This window comes from Ipomoea triloba, chromosome 5 (genome assembly GCF_003576645.1).
Source record: "Ipomoea triloba cultivar NCNSP0323 chromosome 5, ASM357664v1".
Taxonomy (NCBI): Eukaryota; Viridiplantae; Streptophyta; class Magnoliopsida; order Solanales; family Convolvulaceae; genus Ipomoea; species Ipomoea triloba.
This window is the reverse complement of record NC_044920.1, coordinates 7758301-7786201: the sequence shown is the minus strand read 5'-3', so window position 1 is coordinate 7786201 and position 27901 is coordinate 7758301. Positions and strand designations below refer to the sequence as shown.

General features: G+C 32.3%; 1 protein-coding gene across 1 annotated transcript; it reads right to left on the bottom strand.

Moving 5' to 3' along the window:
• Positions 1-1385: 1385 nt before the first annotated feature.
• On the bottom strand, positions 1386-5353 carry LOC116020174. Its single transcript, XM_031260657.1, has 2 exons — positions 4472-5353; positions 1386-4385 (listed from the first exon to the last, which is right to left on the bottom strand). The coding sequence occupies exons 1-2, from the start codon at positions 5351-5353 to the stop codon at positions 1386-1388; spliced, it is 3882 nt and encodes a 1293-aa protein (XP_031116517.1).
• Positions 5354-27901: the final 22548 nt, after the last annotated feature.

Here is a 27901-nt window from a genome sequence, read left to right as displayed (position 1 = left end):
TGCAATCTATACTATTAATAAAAACAAAAATCCTCAGTTTTAACTTCCTGCCCAAAACAGACCTATAATATTATGGTGTGCGTAATATTGTAAAATATGATAATACAATTCTATCCATAATACAATTGTAAATTAAAATAGAATTCCTAATAAAATATATATTCTTCCCTGCGTTCCTATTCGTAATACAATTCTAGACTAGAATTACTAATGGTAATAATTCAGTATATATATTTCTCTACAATTCAATCTATCTATACTATTAATAAAAACAATATCCTCAGTTTTAACTTACCGCCCAAAACAGACCTATAATATTTCTGTGTGCGTAATATTGTAAAATATTGTAATACAATTCCTATCCCTGATACAATTGTAAATTAAAATAGAATTCCTAATAAAATATATTCTTCCCTACATTCCTATTCGTAATACAATTATAGACTAGAATTACTACTTAATGGTAATAATTCAGTACATATACTTCTCTATAATGCAATCTATACTATTAATAAAAACAATATCCTCAATTTTAATTTCACGCCCAAAACAGACCTATAATATTATGGTTTGCGTAATATTGTAAAATTTGGTAATACAATTCTTATCCCTAATACAATTGTAAATTAAAATAGAATTCCTAATAAAATATATTATTCCTTACGTTCCTATTCGTAATACAATTATAGACTAGAATTACTAATTAATGGTAATAATTCCGTATATATATTTCTCTGCAATGCAATCTATACTATTAATAAAAACAAAATCCTCAGTTTTAACTTGCTGCCCAAAACAGACCTATAATATTATAGTTTGCATTATATTGTAAAATATGGTAATACAATTCCTATCCCTAATACAATTGTAAATTAAAATAGAATTCCTAATAAAATATATTCTTCCCTACGTTCCTATTCGTAATACAATTATTGTAACCCTCGCCTATTCCGATAAGTTGGAGTTCGAAAAATATTTTTAAGCTACGATATTTACGAAATGGTCTCTCGTTACTTCAAGAGTATTTTTTTTTTTAGTAAGGAAAGTTATTAATAAGTTACGATTTACGTACCGGTCACGAACCGTAAAATTTTAAGGACGTATATACAGTTCGAATTTTCCTAGAAAATGGATTATTAAGCATGATACGATTACGCGTGAGCTTCCGACTCAGTTCAGTGAAAAAAATTAGACGAACTGTAAGAGTGAAATTTGCTACGGACTTCGTACCTATATTTCGCGAGATACCGAAAAATTCCCAATTCTAGTGATTATCGACGGGATTATTTTTAGGATAATTTTGGTGTTAGAATTTTCCCGAATTAAGCTATAATCCTCCGAACTTTCATTTTTTTTTTTTTGAAAAACAAAGCAACTTCAATTCATTAAATCAAAGGTTCAAGACATGGAGGAATAGACGAAATCCAAACAGAAGGACCAGACTGTGAATGAGCCGCTCTAGCTAATGCATGGGCAAGCTTATTCGCTGATCTAGGAACAAAACAAACTGACACTACATCAAAGTGTCTTAGAATCGCCTTGCAATCTTCAATGACGCAACCCGCATAAGATAGGTCCACTACGGACCTATTAATAAACTTACAGACCTTCTGACAATCAGAAAGGACCAAAATCTTCATATCACCTCTATCTTTAGCCCAAGACAATGCTTCCTTTATTGCCATGGCTTCTACAAGATCAGCATTGTTCATGCAACGGAAAAAACCATTACGATCAGCCACAAAGCCACCATCACAATTCAAAATGACCACACCGTAAAACACATGATCATGATTTGGAAATACAGCCGCATCCACGTAATACCTGAGCATCCCTTCATTCATGTTAGAAGCACCACCCAGTTGCGGTAAACAGGCAGCAGCTACAACCTCATTTTGCAGACCTATCCAATCATTAACAAGTTGAACAGCTTCAGAAGGAACATTGTTTGCATGCCATGGTGTGCTATTCCATATTAGCCCATTTCTCCTCCGCCAAATACTCCAGCAGATCGCCACACTCCGGAGTATTGTCATCATATTACCAGCAACTACCACACCTTCCAGCCACGTCGCGAAACCAGAGCTAGCATTAACCGGTTGAGTAAGATCAGACCAAGTCGAAGCCGTAAGGGGGCATTCAAAGAATAAATGTTGTATAGTTTCGGGCATATCATTACATAAAGGACAAAGAATATCAACACTCACCCCACGATGGTGAAGAGCAGTCATTGTGGGAAGAACATTATGAACACATCGCCATAGAAAGTTATGAACACTGGGTGGAATTTTTAGACGCCACAACACACGCCAAATTCCGCGCGCAGCAACATCCTGTTCATTCGGGGTAGATAACATGCGATACCCATGTCTAACAGAATAGCACCCTCTCAAATCGCCTCTCCAGCACCAGTGATCCTCAAAGTTAATAGAGACTGGGATCCGCATGATTAATTCGACATCACGCTGAACAAAGATAGAATTCAGCCTATCAATATCCCAATCATAAGTTTGAGGGTGGAGCAAAGAACTGACCTGCAAATTTTGATCATGCCCAAGGGACGGAGAGATAGGGAATGGATTAACATCATCGGGAAGCCAAGGCTGCTTCCACACAAAGGTTGAGCGCCCATTTCCAATTCGCCTATAACACCCTTTCCTGAGTACATCCTGACCGGCCAATATAGACCTCCAGCAAAAACTAGGATTAGCACCAATATTAGCATCCAAAAAATCAGACTTGGGGAAGTACCTCGCTTTATAAATTCTAGCAGCTAAGGAATTAGGCTTAGTTAACAATCTCCAGCCCTGCTTTGCCAACAGAGCCAGATTAAACTTATGGAGACTTTTAAAACCCAACCCACCGAAAGCTTTAGGACCACACATGCGTTCCCAGGCCATCCACCTTATACCTCCACCATTACTGCTTCCCGAAGACCACCAAAACTTATTCATCATCCGCTCCAAACGAGTACACATAGTAATAGGAAGAAAATATATACTCATAGTGTAGGTAGGTAGGGCTTGAGCCACACTTTTAAGTAATATTTCCTTGCCCGCCCTAGAGAGCACCTTCTTATTCCACCCTCCAAGCCGATGTTGTAACTTAGCCTCAATATATGAAAAAATCTCTCTTTTATTTCGGCCCACTCCCATAGGTAAGCCTAAATATCGGCCAACATTACCACTCTGTTGAACATTAAAAACCGCAGCCACACTATTTCTCAACGGCTCCATCGTGTTCCTACTGAATACAATACAGGATTTTCCAAAGTTAACAGACTGCCCAGAGAGTCGTTCATACTTCACCAAGCAGGACTTTACTGATTCTGCCTCTTGTAGGGTAGCCTTGAAGAATAACAAACTATCGTCTGCAAAAAATAGGTGAGATATTCCAGGAGCTCCCCTAGCCACAGAACACTGCGAAACCAGTCCTTGACGAACTGCCCCTAAAAGCAAATGAGAGAGGCCTTCCGCACAAAGAATAAACAGGTAAGGCGACAAGGGGTCACCTTGCCTCAGACCACATGTTGGCACAATATAATCTGTCAGATCACCGTTTACTCCAACCTTATACCGAACTGTAGTGACACAGTTCATTACAAGATCGATGAAGCCATTATGGAACCCCATCCGACTCATAATCTCCTTCAAAAAAGGCCACTCCATTTTGTCGTATGCCTTCGCCATGTCTAGTTTTAAAGCACACCAACCATCCCTGCCCTCCCTTTTCCGATTCAGATAGTGAATAACTTCAGATGCCACTAATACATTATCAGTGATTAAACGGCCGGGAATAAATGCGCTTTGCATCGGAGAGACCACATGATCAAGCACTCCTTTAAGGCGATTAGCAATCATTTTAGAAAGTATTTTATATGTGACATTGCATAGTGCAATTGGTCGCAGGTCCGCCATGGTTACTGGTACAGACTTCTTTGGAATAAGAGTGATTATAGCATCATTCATCCCTGTTGGAAAACCTGCACCATTAGCACAACCAATAATAAAATTAGCCACATCAGGACTGATTTCATTCCAGAAATGCTGATAGAATGCCGGGCTAAACCCATCCGGACCCGGTGATTTATCCGGGGCCATGGAAAATAGGGCCTCTTTCACTTCATCCACCGTAAAAGATTGCATTAAACAAGCATTGTCCATATCAGTGACTTTTGGCACAAAATCCTCCAATAAACCATCTGCATGAGAGCCTTTAGTAGAGAAAATATTCTGAAAATAATTCAATGCAACTCCCAACAAATCAGTCCCCTCCACCCACTGACCTGTACCATCTTGTAATCTCTGGATTCGATTTTTCCTCTTCCTGGCTGACGCATAAAGATGATAAAATTTAGTATTTCTATCACCCTTCAAGAGCCAGTGCTGTTTAGCCCTTTGGCGCCAAAAAATATTAAGTTGGTCATATAGAGCACGGAGTTGGGAATCGAGGTTGCGAAACATAGCCAAACTGTCAGCGTCCCGCCATCTCTTAAGTTGGTAAGCCGCCTTTGAATGTTCTGAATATCACTCTGAACACGCTTCACAAAGCCTCCACCCCATTTCTTTAACGCCATTCCACAATGATCAAGCCTGTTAGGAAACCATTCACCGCACGAGGCATTCCAGGATTCAAGAACCGTTTCTTTGCAACCATTCTCTGTGAGCCATGCATTCTCAAATAGAAAACTTCTGCGTCGACGCGCTATTTTTGTGGCCTCCAATTCTACGAAAATTGCAGTATGATCAGAAGTAAGGACTTCAAAATTCAGGACCGACGCGTGAGGAAATAGACTACACCAATCCACCCCCACCACAGCTCTGTCCAGCCTCTCCTCAACCCAGTTTTCAGTCCCTTTACCACGTTCCCATGTGAAACGTCTTCCTCGCATCCCAAGATAAAAAAGACCATAGTCTTCCAAAGCAGAGTTAAAACCATCAATCAATGAAGTGGGGTGAGGATGGATACCACGTTTTTCCTCTGGCGATGCAATATCATTAAAGTCTCCTACCACCATCCATGGAAGATCGGATTTATGCTTCAGAGATCTCAAAAAATCCCATGCTTGCTGACGTCTGCCTCTTTCTGGGAAGCCATAATAAAAAGTCACACGCCAAGCATTGTAACCAGGCAACCTTACTTGGACATCGATATGATTTTTAGAGTAACTAATTAGGCTCGCAACCCCCTTATCTCGCCATAACAATGCTAGTCCACCTCCTAAACCGCCACCATCCACATAGAACAGACCTTCGAAACACAATTTATTCTTCAACCGTTCCGCATGATTTTGTCGTACCTTAGTCTCCATTAAAAAGATAAACATTGGCTTGACCTTAGCATCTAAGGCCATAATTTCATGAACTGTTCATGGGTCGCCAAGTCCACGGCAGTTCCAGCATAATGAACTCATTGAGAAGGGCGGGACTGGGTTGCACCAGCTCCCGCCAATTGCAAGCTTTTTGGCACATCATCATGCATCTCCATGGTAACCACTGGCATAGTAGTCACGGTCTCGCATAATCCACTACGTCGACGTTTTAATTCAAGGATAGTACGAGTGACAGTACCATCCTCCATGCACGTAGACTTACCATTTTCTGCTTCGTTAAAATCCTTTCCATACACAGACTTACCATGTGAAGTTTCAGTCTGCTTACCATGCAAAGCAGTTGCCAAAGAATCAGTAACCATATCCTGCAGATTCTTTCCTTTTGAATCAAGGTCAGCCTTCGTTCCCGGAGCAACCCAAACTGGCAAAATAAATTAAGATCTTCAAGGAGACACCATAGGGAGTTGACATGTGGCACTCAAAATCCCCACTTGGATTGGATCATTAATGGCATGTCATATAGGTATGGGAATGTTGCACTTGTTACTTAATTCTCAAGCCAAACTCACATCATCTCTCTCTCATCTCTCCCATTCCCTCTCCCATTTTCGAAAATACAAAGGAAAGAAAGAAGAAGGAAAATCTTAGTCTTCTAACTTTGTGATCCAAGAACTCCCTAGCTATCTCTTCAACTCAAAGTGCTCTATTGTAGGTAAGAACTTTGGTTTGTTCAGTTAAATCCCTCCTAGAACTTAAGCTTAAACTTAAGGTTCATGAAAATATTGTTGTTATGGTGATATTTTTAGGATCTTTGGTGAAGGACTCCAAGGAAGGCATCATCAACTCTTACGTTTTTTTTTTAGGTTTCTACAAAGGTAAGGAATCCCTTAAGTCGGTTCAATCACTTGGAGGTGAACAAATGCTAGTAAATTATATGACTAGGAATTTTTACGTGGAAATTATGTGTTAAGTTCGTGGATCTACAAGTTAGCCTAAGAAACCACACTTTGGATTTTTGTTAATTTTTTTATACATGTTCATAGCTAATTTATGCATGTATATGTGGAATTTATGCCCATATAGGCTTATACTTGTGAAAATAGTGAAAAGAAATCAGGATAGATTCTGGCAGTAACTTCCGAGATTTATTGGGAAAAATTGGTAAGGTATTTTGATCCTATTTTTTTTTAGACATGTAGTTCTATAAGTGTAGAACCTGCATATAAAATTTCATAATGATCGGAGTAGTATAAGTATGGTTTTCGAATTTTTCTCCAAAACTGGTCCAGAGAGAAAATAATTCTGGACAGCACACTGCCGAGGGCAAAAATGGAATTTTCTGTGTTTATTCGCGGATCAAAATGACCAAAACTTTTTACGGACATCAAGTACTATAATTTGGGGTTCTACCATAAAAATTTCAAGTGAAAAAGAGTTCGGGAACTATCTTTACCGGCTCAATCTTTCTGACTGCGCCAAGCTGAAATTTCTGGCAGATTTGGGTGGACGCGGCCTTGGACGCGCGTCCATCGACGCCCAGAGTTACGGCGTCACGGTCGAAAGGCCGGACGCGGACACGGACGCGCGTCCGCTGCGCGTCCGTGGGCGCCCAGTTTCGACGCCATTTACCGAACGTGCGGACGCGGCTCGGACGCACGCGTCCGCTGTGCGTCCGCAGCTGCGGCCAACCGCGAGTCCGTGCGACGCGGCCTCGTTTTCGACTTGTTTGACCAAACTTTTCCCCGATGTTTTTAATTCCGAGTGTTATGATGTTTGAAAGGCCTACGGGCAAAAGAGATCTATTTTTGAAAGAAATATCTGTTTTGGAAAAATTATGTACATCACTTTAGAAGAAAATATTGTTGTTGAGAAATAAGTACAACTCTTGTAACTTGAGGTATTGTGTTGGAAAGCCTATGAGTAAATAAAAATGTTTATAAAACTTACGTCGAAAGAACGTATGCTATTTTGGTAAACAGGTTGTCAAAACCTTATTTTTGAGGAAAATACTACTTTTAAGGAGTGAGTACATTACGTGAGAAAAACGAGAAAATGACGATTGAAAAGCCTGCGGGCACTGAGAGTATTTTGAAAATCCTTCTTGGGCTGATGAGATAGCCGATTTCAACTATTGGACTCAAATGAGAAATATGTCCAAAAGAAATGATTTGAGAAAGAAAAACGGAAGGAAGAATTATGTTTTCAAACCCTTAGTTTCTAAAGCGAGTTGAGGAGGACCTTGATTGACCCACGGGTGGCTTTAAGTGCCATGGCCCAGTGGTCGTTGTGGATATTGTATGACCAGTTCATACTGCAGGGCGAAGTCTATTCGTCGATATGTTATAGTGTATGACCAGTTCATACTGCAGGGCGAAGTCTATTCGCCGGGTACTATATAACTCATAGGATGAGGTATTCCTATGGGGGTGTGCACACTTAAGGTATAGTTACTCCAGAAGTCCGGGTAGGTGTCGTTTTTATGGACCTAGCTAGGCCAGCTAGGAATCATTTTAACGAACCTTACGTCCAGGGGATCAGTGTTAGACCGGGTGATGACCACTGAACCCGGGTTCCATGATCCAAGTGGTCAGAGTGGGAGTTATGAGAATGCTCCAAAGGCCTCACGCTTACTAAGAAGAAACTAAGGAAGTTTTAAAGATGAGAAAAGAGTTACTCTGTAACGACTTGAGAAGGAAATGATTCTATCCAAAATGTGACGAATTTTGAGCACGGAAATGTGCTGTTGAACCTCCTTTTTGAGTTAAAATGAGGGAACTACTGGAAACGAAATATTTTACAAACTTGTCTGAAAAACAGAAAAATGTGTTTTAAGTGGCAATGATGCCAGTACCTTTATATGAGAAAGGTTTACGTGTTGAGTTAGCTTTACGCCTTATATTATATTATCTATTATTGATAACCTGATTGCAGGTAGAGCTATAACTCGTGGGTAAATTTTACAACTTACAAATTATAATATTTTCGAAACCTTTGTCTACTTTTGAGTGACAATGGATTTCCTTACTTAGCCGTCGTGCTAACTACACTTCATTGTGTACCTTATCAGATGAAGTCTAGCGTGGGTATGCCCTTGTGTACCTTATCAGATGAAGTCTAGCGTGGGTATGCCCCTGCCTCTGTTTCTGATCCTCCAGCTCTGGCTCATGCTTCTGTCCCAGTTGCACTCCTGATCCCGTCCCTATCCCTGTTCAATCAGTGGTACCCATTTTGGGCTCCTGCCTTCGTTAATCCGTTATGCCTCAAGAGAAAAGTCAAGTCTGACCTTTTTGTACATATCTTTTGTAGCCATGGTAGTACTAACATGGCTAGTAAGAACGGGAATAGTCCAAACTCTTTGTTGATGGGCTGTAAGAAACTCTTATATATATATGTATATTCGTGGCTAGTATAGCTACTCTTTTGCTGCATGTATATAAGATTATGTAGGATTTTGACGATAAGAAACACGATCCTTGTCTTTAGTCTGTTAGCCTGTGCACCTAGAGTGAACTCTATCTGTATTCGAGTGGGGTTCAGTCTGGGTGTGGCGGTAACTACTCCGGAGATACAGAATAGCCGAACCGGGATGTTACAATTATAGACTAGAATTACTAATTAATGGTAATAATTCAGTATATATATTTCTCTGCAATTCAATCTATACTATTAATAAAAACAATATCCTCAGTTTTAATTTCCAGCCCAAAACAGACCTATAATATTTTTGTGTGCGTAATATTGTAAAATATAGTAATACAATTCCTATCCCAAATACAATTGTAAATTAAAATAGAATTCCTAATAAAATATATTCTTCCCTACGTTCCTATTCGTAATACAATTCTAGACTTGAATTACTAATTAATGGGAATAATTAAGTATATATATTTCTCTGCAATGCAATCTATACTATTAATAAAAACAATATCCTCCGTTTTAATTCCCGCCCAAAACAGACCTATAATATTATGGTTTGCGTAATATTGTAAAATATGGTAATACAATTCCTATCCCTAATACAATTGTAAATTAAAATAGAATTCCTAATAAAATATATTCTTCTCTACGTTCATATTCGTAATACAATTCTAAACTATAATTACTAATTAATGGTAGTAAGTCAGTATATATATTTTTCTGCAATGCAATCTATACTATTAATAAAAACAATATCCTTAGTTGTAACTTCCCGCCCAAAACAGACCGATAATATTATGGTTTGCGTAATATTGTAAAATATGGTAATACAATTCCTATCTCTAATACAATTGTAAATTAAAATAGAATTCCTAATAAAATATATATTCTTCCCTACGTTCGTATTCGTAATACAATTCTAGACTAGAATTACTAATGGTAATAATTCAGTATATATATTTCTCTGCAATGCAATCTATCTATACTATTAGTAAAAACAATATCCTCAGTTTTAACTTCCTGCCTAAAACAGACCTATAATATTTTTGTGTGCGTAATATTGTAAAATATGGTAATACAATTCCTATCCCTAATACAATGGTAAATTAAAATAGAATTCCTAATAAAATATATTCTTCCCTACGTTCCTATTCGTAATACAATTCTAGACTTGAACTACTAATTAATGGTAATAATTCAGTATATATATTTCTCTGCAATGGAATCTATACTATTAATAAAAACAATATTCTCAGTTTTAATTTCCCGCCCAAAACAGACCTATAATATTTTTGTTTGCGTAATATTGTAAAATATGGTAATACAATTCCTATCCGTAATACAATTGTAAATTAAAATAGAATTCCTAATAAAATATATTATTCTCTACGTTCCTATTCGTAATACAATTCTAGACTTGCACTACTAATTAATGGTAATAATTCAGTATATATATTTCTCTGCAATATATATCTATACTATTAATAAAAACAATATTCTCAGTTTTAATTTCCCGCCCAAAACAGACCTATAATATTATGGTTTGCGTAATATTGTAAAATATGCTAATACAATTCCTATCCGTAATACAATTGTAAATTAAAATAGAATTCCTAATAAAATATATTATTCTCTACGTTCATATTCGTAATACAATTCTTGACAAGAATTACTAATTAATGGTAGTAAGTCAGTATATATATCTTTCTGCAATGCAACCTATATCTATAATATTAATAAAAACAATATTCTCAGTTGTAACTTCCCACCCAAAATAGACTAATAGTATTATGGTTTGCGTAATATTGTAAAATATGGTAATAATCTCTAATACAATTGTAAATTAAAATAGAATTCCTAATAAAATATATATTCTTCCCTACGTTCCTATTCGTAATACAATTCTAGACTAGAATTACTAATGCTAATAATTCAGTATATATTTCTCTGCAATGCAATCTATCTATACTATTAATAAAAACAATATCCTCAGTTTTAACTTTCTGACCAAAACAGACCTATAATATTATGGTGTGCGTAATATTGTAAAATCTGATAATACAATTCCTATCCCTAATACAATTGTAAATTAAAATAGAATTCCTAATAAAATATATATTCTTCCCTAAGTTCTATTCGTAATACAATTCTAGACTAGAATTACTAATGATAATAATTCAATATATATTTCTCTGCAATTCAATGTATCTATACTATTAATAAAAACAATATCCTCAGTTTTAACTCACGCCAAAAACAGACCTATAATATTTTTGTGTGCGTAATATTGTAAAATATGGTAATACAATTCCTATCCCTAATACAATTGTAAATTAAAATAGAATTCCTAATAAAATATATTCTTCACTATGTTCCTATTCGTAATACAATTCTAGACTTGAATTACTAATTAATGGGAATAATTAAGTATATATATTTCTCTACAATGCAATCTATACTATTAATAAAAAAAATATCCTCAGTTTTAACTTTCTGACCAAAACAGACCTATAATATTATGGTTTGCGTAATATTGTAAAATATGGTAATACAATTCCTATCCCTAATACAATTGTAAATTAAAATAGAATTCCTAATAAAATATATTCTTCTCTACGTTCATATTCGTAATACAATTCTAAACTAGAATTACTAATTAATGGTAGTAAGTCAGTATATATATTTTTCTGCAATGCAATCTATACTATTAATAAAAACAATATCCTTAGTTGTAACTTCCCACCCAAAACAGACCGATAGTATTATGGTTTGCGTAATATTGTAGAATATGGTAATACAATTCCTATCTCTAATACAATTGTAAATTAAAATAGAATTCCTAATAAAATATATATTCTTCCCTACGTTCGTATTCGTAATACAATTCTAGACTAGAATTACTAATGGTAATAATTCAGTATATATTTCTCTGCAATGCAATTTATCTATCCTATTAATCAAAACAATATCCTCAGTTTTAACTCCCGCCCAAAACAGACCTATAATATTTTTGTGTGCGTAATATTGTAAAATATGGTAATACAATTCCTATCCCTAATACAATTGTAAATTAGAATAGAATTCCTAATAAAATATATATTCTTCCCTACGTTCGTATTCGTAATACAATTCTAGACTAGAATTACTAATGGTAATAATTCAGTATATATATTTCTATGCAATGCAATCTATCTATACTATTAGTAAAAACAATATCCTCAGTTTTAACTTCCTGACTAAAACAGACCTATAATATTTTTGTGTGCGTAATATTGTAAAATATGGTAAAACAATTCCTATCCCTAATACAATTGTAAATTAAAATACAATTCCTAATAAAATATATTCTTCCCTACGTTCCTATTCGTAATACAATTCTAGACTTGAACTACTAATTAATGGTAATAATTCAGTATATATATTTCTCTGCAATGGAATCTATACTATTAATAAAAACAATATTCTCAGTTTTAATTTCCCGCCCAAAACAGACCTATAATATTATGGTTTGCGTAATATTGTAAAATATGGTAATACAATTCCTATCCCTATTACAATTGTAAATTAAAACAGAATTCCTAATAAAATATATTATTCTCTACGTTCATATTCGTAATAAAATTCTTAACTAGAATTACTAATTAATGGTAGTAAGTCAGTATATATATCTTTCTGCAATGCAATCTATATCTATAATATTAATAAAAACAATATTCTCAGTTGTAACTTCCCACCCAAAATATACCAATAGTATTATGGTTTGCGTAATATTGTAAAATATGGTAATAATCTCTAATACAATTGTAAATTAAAATAGAATTCCTAATAAAATATATATTCTTCCCTACGTTCCTATTCGTAATACAATTCTAGAATAGAATTACTAATGGTAATAATTCAGTATATATTTCTCTGCAATGCAATCTATCTATACTATTAATAAAAACAATATCCTCAGTTTTAACTTTCCGCCCAAAACAGACCTATAATATTTTTGTGTGCGTAATATTGTAAAATATGGTAATACAATTCCTATCCCTAATACAATTGTAAATTAAAATAGAATTCTTAATAAAATATATTTTTCCCTACGTTCCTATTCGTAATACAATTCTAGACTAGAATTACTAATGGTAATAATTCAGTATATATATTTCTCTGCAATGCAATCTTTTCATACTATTAATAAAAACAATATCGTCAGTTTTAACTTTCTGCCCAAAACAGACCTATAATATTATGGTGTGCGTAATATTGTAAAATATGATAATACAATTCCTATCCCTAATACAATTGTAAATTAAAATAGAATTCCTAATAAAATATATATTCTTTCCTAAGTTCCTATTCGTAATACAATTCTAGACTAGAATTACTAATGATAATAATTCAGTATATATTTCTCTGCAATGCAATGTATCTATACTATTAATAAAAACAATATCCTCAGTTTTAACTTCCCGCCCAAAACAGACCTGTAATATTTTTGTGTGCGTAATATTGTAAAATATGGTAATACAATTCCTATCCCTAATAAAATTGTAAATTAAAATAGAATTCTTAATAAAATATATTCTTCCCTACGTTCCTATTCGTAATACAATTCTAGACTTGAACTACTAATTAATGGTAATAATTCAGTATATATATTTCTCTGCAATTCAATCTATACTATTAATAAAAACAATATTCTCAGTTTCAATTTCCCGCCCAAAACAGACCTATAATATTATGGTTTGCGTAATATTGTAAAATATGGTAATACAATTCCTATCCCTAATACAATTGTAAATTAAAATAGAATTCCTAATAAAATATATTATTCTCTACGTTCATATTCGTAATACAATTCTTGACAAAAATTACTAATTAATGGTAGTAAGTCAGTATATATATCTTTCTACAATGCAATCTATATCTATAATATTAATAAAAACAATATTCTCAGTTGTAACTTACCACCCAAAATAGACTAATAGTATTATGGTTTGCGTAATATTGTAAAATATGGTAATACAATTCCTATCCCTAATACAATTGTAAATTAAAATAGAATTCCTAATAAAATATATTATTTCCTACGTTCCTATTCGTAATACAATTCTAGACTAGAATTACTAATGATAATAATTCAGTATATATTTCTCTGCAATGCAATGTATCTATACTATTAATAAAAACAATATCCTCAGTTTTAACTCCCGACCAAAACAGACCTATAATATTTTTGTGTGCGTAATATTGTAAAATATGGTAATACAATTCCTATCTCTAATACAATTGTAAATTAAAATAGAATTCCTAATAATATATATATTCTTTCCTACGTTCCTATTCGTAATACAATTCTAGACTAGAATTACTAATGGTAATAATTCAGTATATATATTTCTCTGTAATGCAATGTATCTATACTATTAATAAAAACAATATCCTCAGTTTTAACTTTCTGCCCAAAACAGACCTATAATATTATGCTGTGCGTAATAATGTAAAATATGATAATACAGATCCTATCCCTAATACAATTGTAAATTAAAATAGAATTCCTAATAAAATATATTCTTCCCTACGTTCCTATTCGTAATACAATTATAGACTAGGATTACAAAGTAATAGTAATAATTCAGTACATATATTTCTCTGCATTGCAATCTATACTATTAATAAAAACAATATCCTTAGTTGTAACTTCCCGCCCAAAACAGACCGATAGTATTATGGTTTGCGTAATATTGTAAAATATGGTAATAATCTCTTATACAATTGTAAATTAAAATAGAATTCCTAATAATATATATATTCTTTCCTACGTTCCTATTCGTAATACAATTCTAGACTAGAATTACTAATGATAATAATTCAGTATATATTTCTCTGCAATGCAATGTATCTATACTATTAATAAAAACAATATCCTTAGTTGTAACTTCCCGCCCAAAACAGACCGATAGTATTATGGTTTGCGTAATATTGTAAAATATGGTAATAATCTCTTATACAATTGTAAATTAAAATAGAATTCCTAATAATATATATATTCTTTCCTACGTTCCTATTCGTAATACAATTCTAGACTAGAATTACTAATGATAATAATTCAGTATATATTTCTCTGCAATGCAATGTATCTATACTATTAATAAAAACAATATCCTTAGTTGTAACTTCCCGCCCAAAACAGACCGATAGTATTATGGTTTGCGTAATATTGTAAAATATGGTAATAATCTCTTATACAATTGTAAATTAAAATAGAATTCCTAATAATATATATATTCTTTCCTACGTTCCTATTCGTAATACAATTCTAGACTAGAATTACTAATGATAATAATTCAGTATATATTTCTCTGCAATGCAATGTATCTATACTATTAATAAAAACAATATCCTTAGTTGTAACTTCCCGCCCAAAACAGACCGATAGTATTATGGTTTGCGTAATATTGTAAAATATGGTAATAATCTCTTATACAATTGTAAATTAAAATAGAATTCCTAATAATATATATATTCTTTCCTACGTTCCTATTCGTAATACAATTCTAGACTAGAATTACTAATGATAATAATTCAGTATATATTTCTCTGCAATGCAATGTATCTATACTATTAATAAAAACAATATCCTTAGTTGTAACTTCCCGCCCAAAACAGACCGATAGTATTATGGTTTGCGTAATATTGTAAAATATGGTAATAATCTCTTATACAATTGTAAATTAAAATAGAATTCCTAATAATATATATATTCTTTCCTACGTTCCTATTCGTAATACAATTCTAGACTAGAATTACTAATGATAATAATTCAGTATATATTTCTCTGCAATGCAATGTATCTATACTATTAATAAAAACAATATCCTCAGTTTTAACTTTCTGCCCAAAACAGACCTATAATATTATGCTGTGCGTAATAATGTAAAATATGATAATACAGATCCTATCCCTAATACAATTGTAAATTAAAATAGAATTCCTAATAAAATATATTCTTCCCTACGTTCCTATTCGTAATACAATTATAGACTAGGATTACAAAGTAATAGTAATAATTCAGTACATATATTTCTCTGCAGTGCAATCTATACTATTAATAAAAACAATATCCTCAGTTTTAACTTTCTGCCCAAAACAGACCTATAATATTATGGTGTGTGTAATAATGTAAAATATGATAATACAAATCCTATCCCTAATACAATTGTAAATTAAAATAGAATTCCTAATAAAATATATTCTTCCCTACGTTCCTATTCGTAATACAATTCTAGACTAGAATTACTAATGGTAATAATTCAGTATATATATTTCTCTGCAATGCAATCTATACTATTAATAAAAACAATATCCTCAGTTTTAACTTTCTGCCCAAAACAGACCTATAATATTATGGTGTGTGTAATAATGTAAAATATGATAATACAAATCCTATCCCTAATACAATTGTAAATTAAAATAGAATTCCTAATAAAATATATATTCTTCTCTACGTTCGTATTCGTAATACAATTCTAGACTAGAATTACTAATGATAATAATTCAGTATATATATTTCTCTGCAATGCAATCTATACTATTAATAAAAACAATATTCTCAGTTTTAATTTCCCGCCCAAAACAGACTTATAATATTATGGTTTGAGTAATATTGTAAAATATGGTAATACAATTCCTATCCCTAATACAATTGTAAATTAAAATAGAATTCCTAATAAAATATATTATTCTCTACGTTCATATTCGTAATACAATTCTAAACTACAATTACTAATTAATGTTAGTAAGTCAGTATATATATTTTTCTGCAATGCAATCTATACTATTGATAAAAACAATATCCTCAGTTGTAACTTCCCGACCAAAACAGACCTATAGTATTATGGTTTGCGTAATATTGTAAAATATGGTAATAATCTCTATTACAATTGTAAATTAAAATAGAATTCCTAATAAAATATATTCTTCCCTACGTTCCTATTCGTAATACAATTCTAGACTAGAATTACTAATGGTAATAATTCAGTATATATATTTCTCTGCAATGCAATCTATACTATTAATAAAAACAATATCCTCAGTTTTAACTTCCCGCCCAAAACAGACCTATAATATTTTTGTGTGCGTAATATTGTAAAATATGGTAATACAATTCCTATCCCTAATAAAATTGTAAATTAAAATAGAATTCTTAATAAAATATATTCTTCCCTACGTTCCTATTCGTAATACAATTCTAGATTTGAACTACTAATTAATGGTAATAATTCAGTATATATATTTCTCTGCAATTCAATCTATACTATTAATAAAAACAATATTCTCAGTTTCAATTTCCCGCCCAAAACAAACCTATAATATTATGGTTTGCGTAATATTGTAAAATATGGTAATACAATTACTATCCCTAATACAATTGTAAATTAAAATAGAATTCCTAATAAAATATATTATTCTCTACGTTCATATTCGTAATACAATTCTTGACAAAAATTACTAATTAATGGTAGTAAGTCAGTATATATATCTTTCTGCAATGCAATCTATATCTATAATATTAATAAAAACAATATTCTCAGTTGTAACTTCCCACCCAAAATAGACTAATAGTATTATGGTTTGCGTAATATTGTAAAATATGGTAATAATCTCTAATACAATTGTAAATTAAAATAGAATTCCTAATAATATATATATTCTTTCCTACGTTCCTATTCGTAATACAATTCTAGACTAGAATTACTAATGGTAATAATTCAGTATATATATTTCTCTGTAATGCAATCTATCTATACTATTAATAAAAACAATATCCTCAGTTTTAACTTTCTGCCCAAAACAGACCTATAATATTATGCTGTGCGTAATAATGTAAAATATGATAATACAAATCCTATCCCTAATACAATTGTAAATTAAAATAGAATTCCTAATAAAATATATTCTTCCCTACGTTCCAGTTCGTAATACAATTCTAGACTAGAATTACTAATGGTAATAATTCAGTATATATATTTCTCTGTAATGCAATCTATCTATACTATTAATAAAAACAATATCCTCAGTTTTAACTCCCGCCCAAAACAGACCTATAATATTATGCTGTGCGTAATAATGTAAAATATGATAATACAAATCCTATCCCTAATACAATTGTAAATTAAAATAGAATTCCTAATAAAATATATTTTCTTCCCTACGTTCCTATTCGGAATACAATTCTAGACTAGAATTATTAATGCTAATAATTATGTATATATATTTTTCTCTGCAATGCAATCTATCTATACTATTAATCCTCAGTTTTAACTTTCCGCCTAAAACGGACCTATAATATTTTAGTGTGCGTAATATTGTAAAATATGGTTATACAATTCCTATCCCTAATACAATTGTAAATTAAAATAGAATTCCTAATAAAATATATTCTTCCCTACGTTTCTATTCGTAATATAATTCTAGACTAGAATTACTAATGGTAATAATTCAGTATATATATTTCTCTGCAATGCAATCTTTCCATACTATTAATAAAAACAATATCCTCAGTTTTAACTTTCTGCCCAAAACGGACCTATAATATTATGGTGTGCATAATATTGTAAAATATGATAATGCAATTCCTATCCCTAATACAATTGTAAATTAAAATAGAATTCCTAATAAAATATATATTCTTCCTTAAGTTCCTATTCGTAATACAATTCTAGACTAGAATTACTAATGATAATAATTCAGTATATATTTCTCTGCAATGCAATGTATCTATACTATTAATAAAAACAATATCCTCAGTTTTAACTTCCCGCCCAAAACAGTCCTATAATATTTTTGTGTGCGTAATATTGTAAAATATGGTAATACGATTCCTATCCCTAATACAATTGTAAATTAAAATAGAATTCCTAATAAAATATATTCTTCCCTTCGTTCCTATTCGTAATACAATTCTAGACTTGAACTACTAATTAATGGTAATAATTCAGTGTATATATTTCTCTGCAATGCAATCTATACTATTAATAAAAACAATTTTCTCAGTTTTAATTTCCCGCCCAAAACAGACCTATAATATTATGGTTTGCGTAATATTGTAAAATATGGTAATACAATTCCTATCCCTAATACAATTGTAAATTAAAATAGAATTCCTAATAAAATATATTTTTCTCTACGTTCCTATTCGTAATACAATTCTTGACTAGAATTACTAATTAATGGTAGTAAGTCAGTATATATATTTTTCTGCAATGCAATCTATACTATTGATAAAAACAATATCCTCAGTTGTAACTTACCGACCAAAACAGACCGATAGTATTATGGTTTGCGTAATATTGTAAAATATGGTAATACAATTCCTATCTCTAATACAATTGTAAATTAAAATAGAATTCCTAATAAAATATATATTCTTCCCTACGTTCCTATTCGTAATACAATTCTAGAATAGAATTACTAATGGTAATAATTCAGTATATATTTCTCTGCAATGCAATCTATCTATACTATTAATAAAAACAATATCCTCAGTTTTAACTTCACGCACAAAACAGACCTATAATATTTTTGTGTGCGTAATATTGTAAAATATGGTAATACAATTCCTATCCCTAATACAATTGTAAATTAAAATACAATTCCTAATAAAATATATTCTTCCCTACGGTCCTATTCGTAATACAATTATAGTAAAGAATTACTAATTAATGGTACTAATTCAGTACATATATTTCTCTGAAATGCAATCTATACTATTAATAAAAACAATATCATCAATTTTAATTTCCCGCCCAAAACAGACCTATAATATTATGTCAATTTTAATTTCCCGCCCAAAACAGACCTATAATATTATGGTTTGTTTAATTTCCCGCCCAAAACAGACCTATAATATTATGGTTTGCGCAATATTGTAAAATATGGTAATACAATTCCTATCCCTAATACAATTGTAAATTGAAATAGAATTCCTAAAAAAATATATTCTTCCCTACGTTCCTATTCGTAATACAATTCTAGACTTGAATTACTAATTAATGGTAATAATTCAGTATATATATTTCTCTGCGATGCAATCTATACTATTAATAAAAACAATATTCTCAGTTTTAATTTCCCGCCCAAAACAGACCTATAATATTATGGTTTGTGTAATATTGTAAAATATGGTAATACAATTCCTATCCCTAATACAATTGTAAATTAAAATAGAATTCCTAATAAAATATATTATTCTCTATGTTCATATTCGTAATACAATTCTAGATTAGAATTACTAATTAATGGTAGTAAGTCAGTATATATATTTTTCTGCAATGCAATCTATACTATTGATAAAAACAATATCCTCAGTTGTAACTTACCGACCAAAACAGACCGATAGTATTATGGTTTGCGTAATATTGTAAAATATGGTAATACAATTCCTATCCCTAATACAATTGTAAATGAAAATAGAATTCCTAATAAAATATATTCTTCCCTACGTTTCTATTCGTAATACAATTCTAGACTAGAATTACTAATGCTAATAATTCAGTATATATATTTCTCTGCAATGCAATATATCTATACTATTAATAAAAACAATATCCTCAGTTTTAACTTCACGCACAAAACAGACCTATAATATTTTTGTGTGCGTAATATTGTAAAATATGGTAATACAATTCCTATCCCTAATACAATTGTAAATTAAAATAGAATTCCTAATAAAATATATTCTTCCCTACGTTCCTATTCGTAATACAATTCTAGACTAGAATTACTAATGGTAATAATTCAGTATATATATTTCTCTGCAATGCAATCTATACTATTAATAAAAACAATATCCTCAGTTTTAACTTCCCGCCCAAAACAGACCTATAATATTATGGTTTGCGTAATATTATAAAATATGGTAATACAGTTCCTATCCCTAATACAATTGTAAATTAAAATAGAATTCCTAATAAAATATATATTCTTCCCTACGTTCCTATTCGTAATACAATTATAGACTAGAATTACTAATTAATGGTAATAATTCAGTACATATATTTCTCTGAAATGCAATCTATACTATTAATAAAAACAATATCCTCAATTTTAATTTCCCGCCCAAAACAGACCTATAATATTATGGTTTGCGCAATATTGTAAAATATGGTAATACAATTCCTATCCCTAATACAATTGTAAATTAAAATAGAATTCCTAATAAAATATATTCTTCCCTACGTTCCTATTCGTAATACAATTCTAGACTAGAATTACTAATGGTAATAATTCAGTATATATATTTCTCTGCAATGCAATCTATACTATTAATAAAAACAATATCCTCAGTTTTAACTTCCCGCCCAAAACAGACCTATAATATTATTGTTTGCGTAATATTGTAAAATATGGTAATACAATTCCTATCCCTAATACAATTGTAAATTAAAATAGAATTCCTAATAAAATATATTCTTCCCTACGTTCCTATTCGTAATACAATTCTAGACTAGAATTACTAATGGTAATAATTCAGTATATATATTTCTCTGCAATGCAATCTATACTATTAATAAAAACAATATCCTCAGTTTTAACTTCCCGCCCAAAACAGACCTATAATATTATGGTTTGCGTAATATTGTAAAATATGGTAATACAATTCCTATCCCTAATACAATTGTAAATTAAAATAGAATTCCTAATAAAATATATTATTCTCTATGTTCATATTCGTAATACAATTCTAGACTAGAATTACTAATTAATGGTAGTAAGTCAGTATATATATTTTTCTGCAATGCAATCTATACTATTAATAAAAACGATATCCTCAGTTGTAACTTCCCGCCCAAAACAGACCGATAGTATTATGGTTTGCGTAATATTGTAAAATATGGTAATACAATTCATATCTCTAATACAATTGTAAATTAAAATAGAATTCCTAATAAAATATATATTCTTCCCTACGTTCCTATTCGTAATACAATTCTAGACTACAATTACTAATCGTAATAATTCAGTATATATATTTCTCTGCAATGCAATCTATCTGTACTATTAATAAAAACAATATCCTCAGTTTTAACTTCCCGCCCAAAACACACCTATAATATTTTTGTGTCCGTAATATTGTAAAATATGGTAATACAATTCTATCCCTAATACAATTGTAAATTAAAATAGAATTCCTAATAAAATATATTCTTCCCTACGTTCCTATTCGTAATACAATTATAGACTAGAATTACTAATTAATGGTAATAATTCAGTACATATATTTCTCTGCAATGCAATTTATACTATTAATAAAAACAATATCCTCAATTTTAATTTCCCGCCCAAAACAGACCTATAATATTTTTGTGTGCGTAATATTGTAAAATATGGTAATACAATTCTTATCCCTAATACAATTGTAAATTAAAATAGAATTCCTAATAAAATATATTATTCTCTACTTTCATATTCGTAATACAATTCTAGACTAGAATTACTAATTAATTCATATTCGTAATACAATTCTAGACTAGAATTACTAATTAATGGATATTCGTAATACAATTCTAGACTAGAATTACTAATTAATGGTAGTACGTAATACAATTCTAGACTAGAATTACTAATTAATGGTAGTAAGTCAGTATATATATTTTTCTACAATGCAATCTATACTATTAATAAAAACAATATATCCTCAGTTGTAACTTCCCGCCCAAAACTGACCGATAGTATTATGGTTTGCGTAATATTGTAAAATATGGTAATACAATTCCTATCTCTAATACAATTGTAAATTAAAATAGAATTCCTAATAAAATATATATTCTTCTCTACGTTCATATTCGTAATACAATTCTAGAGTAGAATTACTAATGGTAATAATTCAGTATATATTTCTCTACAATGCAATCTATCTATACTATTAATAAAAACAATATCCTCAGTTTTAACTTCCCGCCAAAAACAGACCTATAATATTTTTGTGTGCGCAATATTGTAAAATATGGTAATACAATTCCTATCCCTAATACAATTGTAAATTAAAATAGAATTCCTAATAAAATATATTCTTCTTTACGTTCATATTCGTAATACAATTCTAGACTAGAATTACTAATTAATGGTAGTAAGTCAGTATATATATTTTTCTACAATGCAATCTGTACTATTAATAAAAACAATATCCTCAGTTGTAACTTCCCGCCCAAAACAGACCGATAGTATTATGGTTTGCGTAATTTTGTAAAATATGGTAATACAATTCCTATCTCTAATACAATTGTAAATTAAAATAGTATTCCTAATAAAATATATATTCTTTCCTACGTTCCTATTCGTAATACAATTCTAGACTAGAATTACTAATGGTAATAATTCAGTATATATATCTATACAATGCAATCTATCTATACTATTAAAAAAAACAATATCCTCAGTTTTAACTTTCCGCCCAAAACAGACCTATAATATTTTTGTGTGCGTAATATTGTAAAATATGGTAATACAATTCTATCTCTAATACAATTGTAAATTAAAATAGAATTCCTAATAAAATATATTCTTTGCTACGTTCCTATTCGTAATACAATTATAGACTAGAATTACTAATTAATTGTAATAATTCAGTACATATATTTCTCTACAATGCAATTTATACTATTAATAAAAACAATATCCTCAATTTTAATTTCCCGCCGAAAACAGACCTATAATATTTTTGTGTGCGTAATATTGTAAAATATGGTAATACAATTCTTATCCCTAATACAATTATAAATTAAAATAGAATTCCTAATAAAATATATTATTCTCTACATTCATATTCGTAATACAATTCTAGACTAGAATTACTAATTAATAGTAGTAAGTCAGTATGTATATTTTTCTGCAATGCAATCTATACTATTAATAAAAACAATATCCTCAGTTGTAACTTCCCGCCTAAAACAGACCGATAGTATTATGGTGTGCGTAATATTGTAAAATATGATAATACAATTCCTATCCCTAATACAATTGTAAATTAAAATAGAATTTCTAATAAAATATATATTCTTCCCTACGTTCCTATTCGTAATACAATTCTAGACTAGAATTACTAATGGTAATAATTCAGTATATATATTTCTCTGCAATGCAATCTATCTATACTATTAATAAAAACAATATCCCCAGTTTTAACTTCCCGCCCAAAACAGACCTATAATATTATGGTGTGCGTAATATTGTAAAATATGGTAATACAATTCCTATCCATAATACAATTGTAAATTAAAATAGAATCCTAATAAAATATATTCTTCCCTACGTTCCTATTCGTAATACAATTATAGACTAGAACTAGTAATTAATGGTAATAATTCATGTAACACCCCGACTCGGATGTACCGAACAATCGGAGTAGTTACCGCCACACCTAGACTGAACCCGATCACATTCAGATAGGATTCGATCTAGATGCACAGGCTCAAGATAAGGGAACTGCACTAGACATCATAACCGTCAACTTGATATGCATGTGTATAGCATCGACAAAAAGGTGTAGCTAAATTAGCTACCAAAAGGACCAAGAGTTTACAAATACAGCCCATCAAGAGTTTAGTTAGACCCAAACTTGATAGTCATCCTAGAATTAGCACCGCTACAAAAGATATATGTACACAAAAGAACTGATTGGACTCCCCACTCTAGACACTATCTAGTCTAACGAGTGGTACACTAGGCCCGTGTAGGTGCCCCAGACGACATGCCACTCGCCCTCAAACCACATGATGTGATCCAGAAACTTGCACGTGTTCACATACATCATCCACTCGTCATGGTAGTCTGGGGGACTTGGATCCCACGGGTAAGGATAGTGGACTACAAACTCGAGAGGGTCGCTACCGGGTAGGACCTCTATGGGGTAGAACCCATAGCTAGCCTGAAGAACATCGAACGGACACATCTGCTCGACAGGAACGGGGGACCAAACCGGTACCACCGGCGAGACAGTAGTAGGAGTAGGCTCAGGAGTACAAGTCAGTACAGGCGGATCTGGTGCGTAGCCTGGCGCGTATGGGTCTCCATCAAGTAGATAGTGCGCATAATCATCATAGTCAAGCACTGGGAAATCGAACTCCGAGGGGTCGGAGTCCTTTTATTCATCAGCACATATAGTATATAAGTGACATCAGCACATAACACTACCATTTCCAAGAATTCATCATTTAATTCAAAGGAGAGTTTCACAACACCTGCTTTACTAATCAGGACTTACGACCTTTTATTCTGCGATCTAGATACGGAGTAACTAGATTTCATAATTATTAAAAACACTCAAAAATTTCATAACTCGTTTTTCCTCTCAGCGAATAGACTTCGCTCTGCAGTATGAATTAATCATACAAAAACATCTAACTAATTCTCTCAGCGAATAAACTTCGCTCTGCAGTATGACTCAATCATACAAAGACATCTCACTATTCTCTCAGCGAATAGACTTCGCTCTGCAGTATGAATTAATCATACAAAGACATCTCACTATTCTCTCAGCGAATATACTTCGCTCTGCAGTATGACTCAATCATACAAAGACATCTCACTATTCTCTCAGCGAATAGACTTCGCTCTGCAGTATGAATTAATCATACAAAGACATCTCACTATTCTCTCAGCGAATATACTTCGCTCTGCAGTATGAATTAATCATACAAAGACATCTCACTATTCTCTCAGCGAATAGACTTCGCTCTGCAGTATGAATTAATCATACAAAGACATCTCACTATTCTCTCCGCGAATAGACTTCGCTCTGCAGTATGACTTAATCATACAAAGACATCTCACTATTCTCTCCGCGAATAGACTTCGCTCTGCAGTATGACTTAATCATACAAAGACATCTCACTATTCTCTCCGCGAATAGACTTCGCTCTGCAGTATGACTTAATCATACAAAGACATCTCACTATTCTCTCCGCGAATAGACTTCGCTCTGCAGTATGACTTAATCATACAAAGACATCTCACTATTCTCTCCGCGAATAGACTTCGCTCTGCAGTATGAATTAATCATACAAAGACATCTCACTATTCTCTCAGCGAATAGACTTCGCTCTGCAGTATGACTCAATCATACAAAATCATATAGACTTCGCTCTGCAGTATGACTCAATCATACAAAATCATCTCACTATTCTCTCAGCGAATAGGCTTCGCTCTGCAGTATGAATTAATCATACAACGACATCTCACTATTCTCTCAGCGAATAGGCTTCGCTCTGCAGGACATCTCACTATTCTCTCAGCGAATAGGCTTCGCTCTGCAGTACATCTCACTATTCTCTCAGCGAATAGGCTTCGCTCTGCAGTATATCTCACTATTCTCTCAGCGAATAGGCTTCGCTCTGCAGTATGAATTAATCATACAAAGACATCTCACTATTCTCTCAGCGAATAGGCTTCGCTCTGTAGTATGAATTAATCATACAAAGACATCTCACTATTCTCTCAGCGAATAGACTTCGCTCTGCAGTATGACTCAATCATACAAAGACATCTCACTATTCTCTCAGCGAATAGGCTTCGCTCTGCAGTATGAATTAATCATACAAAGACATCTCACTATTCTCTCAGCGAATAGGCTTCGCTCTGCAGTATGAATTAATCATACAAAGACATCTCACTATTCTCTCAGCGAATAGGTTTCGCTCTGCAGTATGAATTAATCATACAAAGACATCTCACTATTCTCTCAGCGAATAGGCTTCGCTCTGCAGTATGAATTAATCATACAAAGACATCTCACTATTCTCTCAGCGAATAGGCTTCGCTCTGCAGTATGCATTAATCATACAAAGACATCTCACTATTCTCTCAGCGAATAGGCTTCGCTCTGCAGTATGAATTAATCATACAAAGACATCTCACTATTCTCTCAGCGAATAGACTTCGCTCTGCAGTATGAATTAATCATACAAAGACATCTTACTATCAGTATATTCACATGACGACTCAAAATTATCATACTTGCTCAATTTTGTTTCCAACATTCACATATTGGTCAATGATTTTCCACCATGAAAATCCAAGTAACGAGAGTCACATTATTTCTTAAAACGCAATTTTTCCCCCAGTTAAGAAATGTAATGCACAAAAATAATATTCGAGCTTTCAAAAATTTACCCGGTTGCCCGTAGGCCTTCCAAACATCATAACACTCGGGATTAAAAACATCGGGGGAAGGTTCGGTTAAAAACGAGTCGGAAACGAGTCCGCGTCGCGCGGACTCGCGGCTGGCCGCACCAGCGGACGCACGGCGGACGCAGGCGTCCGAGCCGCGTCCGCTGGTTCGGCATTTCTCTCCGAAAATGGACACCCACGGACGCGCAGCGGACGCGCGTCCGTGCCCGCGTCCGGTCTCTCGGCCGAGGCGCCGAACCATTTTTCCGCAATGGGCGCGCGGTGGACGCGCGTCCACTGTCGCGTCCATCCGATTCTGCCCACTTTGGGCCGCAAGAACGGGGTTGTAACGACCCGATCTTCCACCATTTTCACAAATATAAGCATATATGGACCTAACACAACATATACATGCATAAAATAACTACGAACATGCATATCAAAATTTACCAAAAATCAAAGTATAGACTTTTGAGCCAACTTGTAGATCTATAAACTAAACACATAATTTTCATATAAAATTCCTAGTCACATAGTTTACTAGCATTTGATCACCTTCAAGTGACTAAGCCTACTTAAGGGATTCCTTACCTCTTTAGAAGATTTTAAAAACCGTAAGAGTTGATGATTTCCTCCTTTGAGCCCTTCAGCAAAGATCCTAACCAAAAATCGCCATAATAACAACATTTTCATGCAACATTTTCTAGGAAGGATTTAACCGAACAAAATTAAAGTCTTACCTATACTAGAGCGCTTGAGTTGAAGAGATGCTTAGGAGTTCTTGATCACAAGTGGAAGACTAAGCTCTTTTCTCTCTTCTTCTTCTCCTTATGCTATTTTCGAAATTATGGGGAGATGAGAGAGATGATGGATAGTTTGGCTTGAAGATTAAGGAACAAGTGCAACATTCCCATACCTCTTATGACATGCATTAATTGCATTCACCATGTGGTAATTAGGATTGCCACATGTCAACTCCCTATGGTGGCTCCT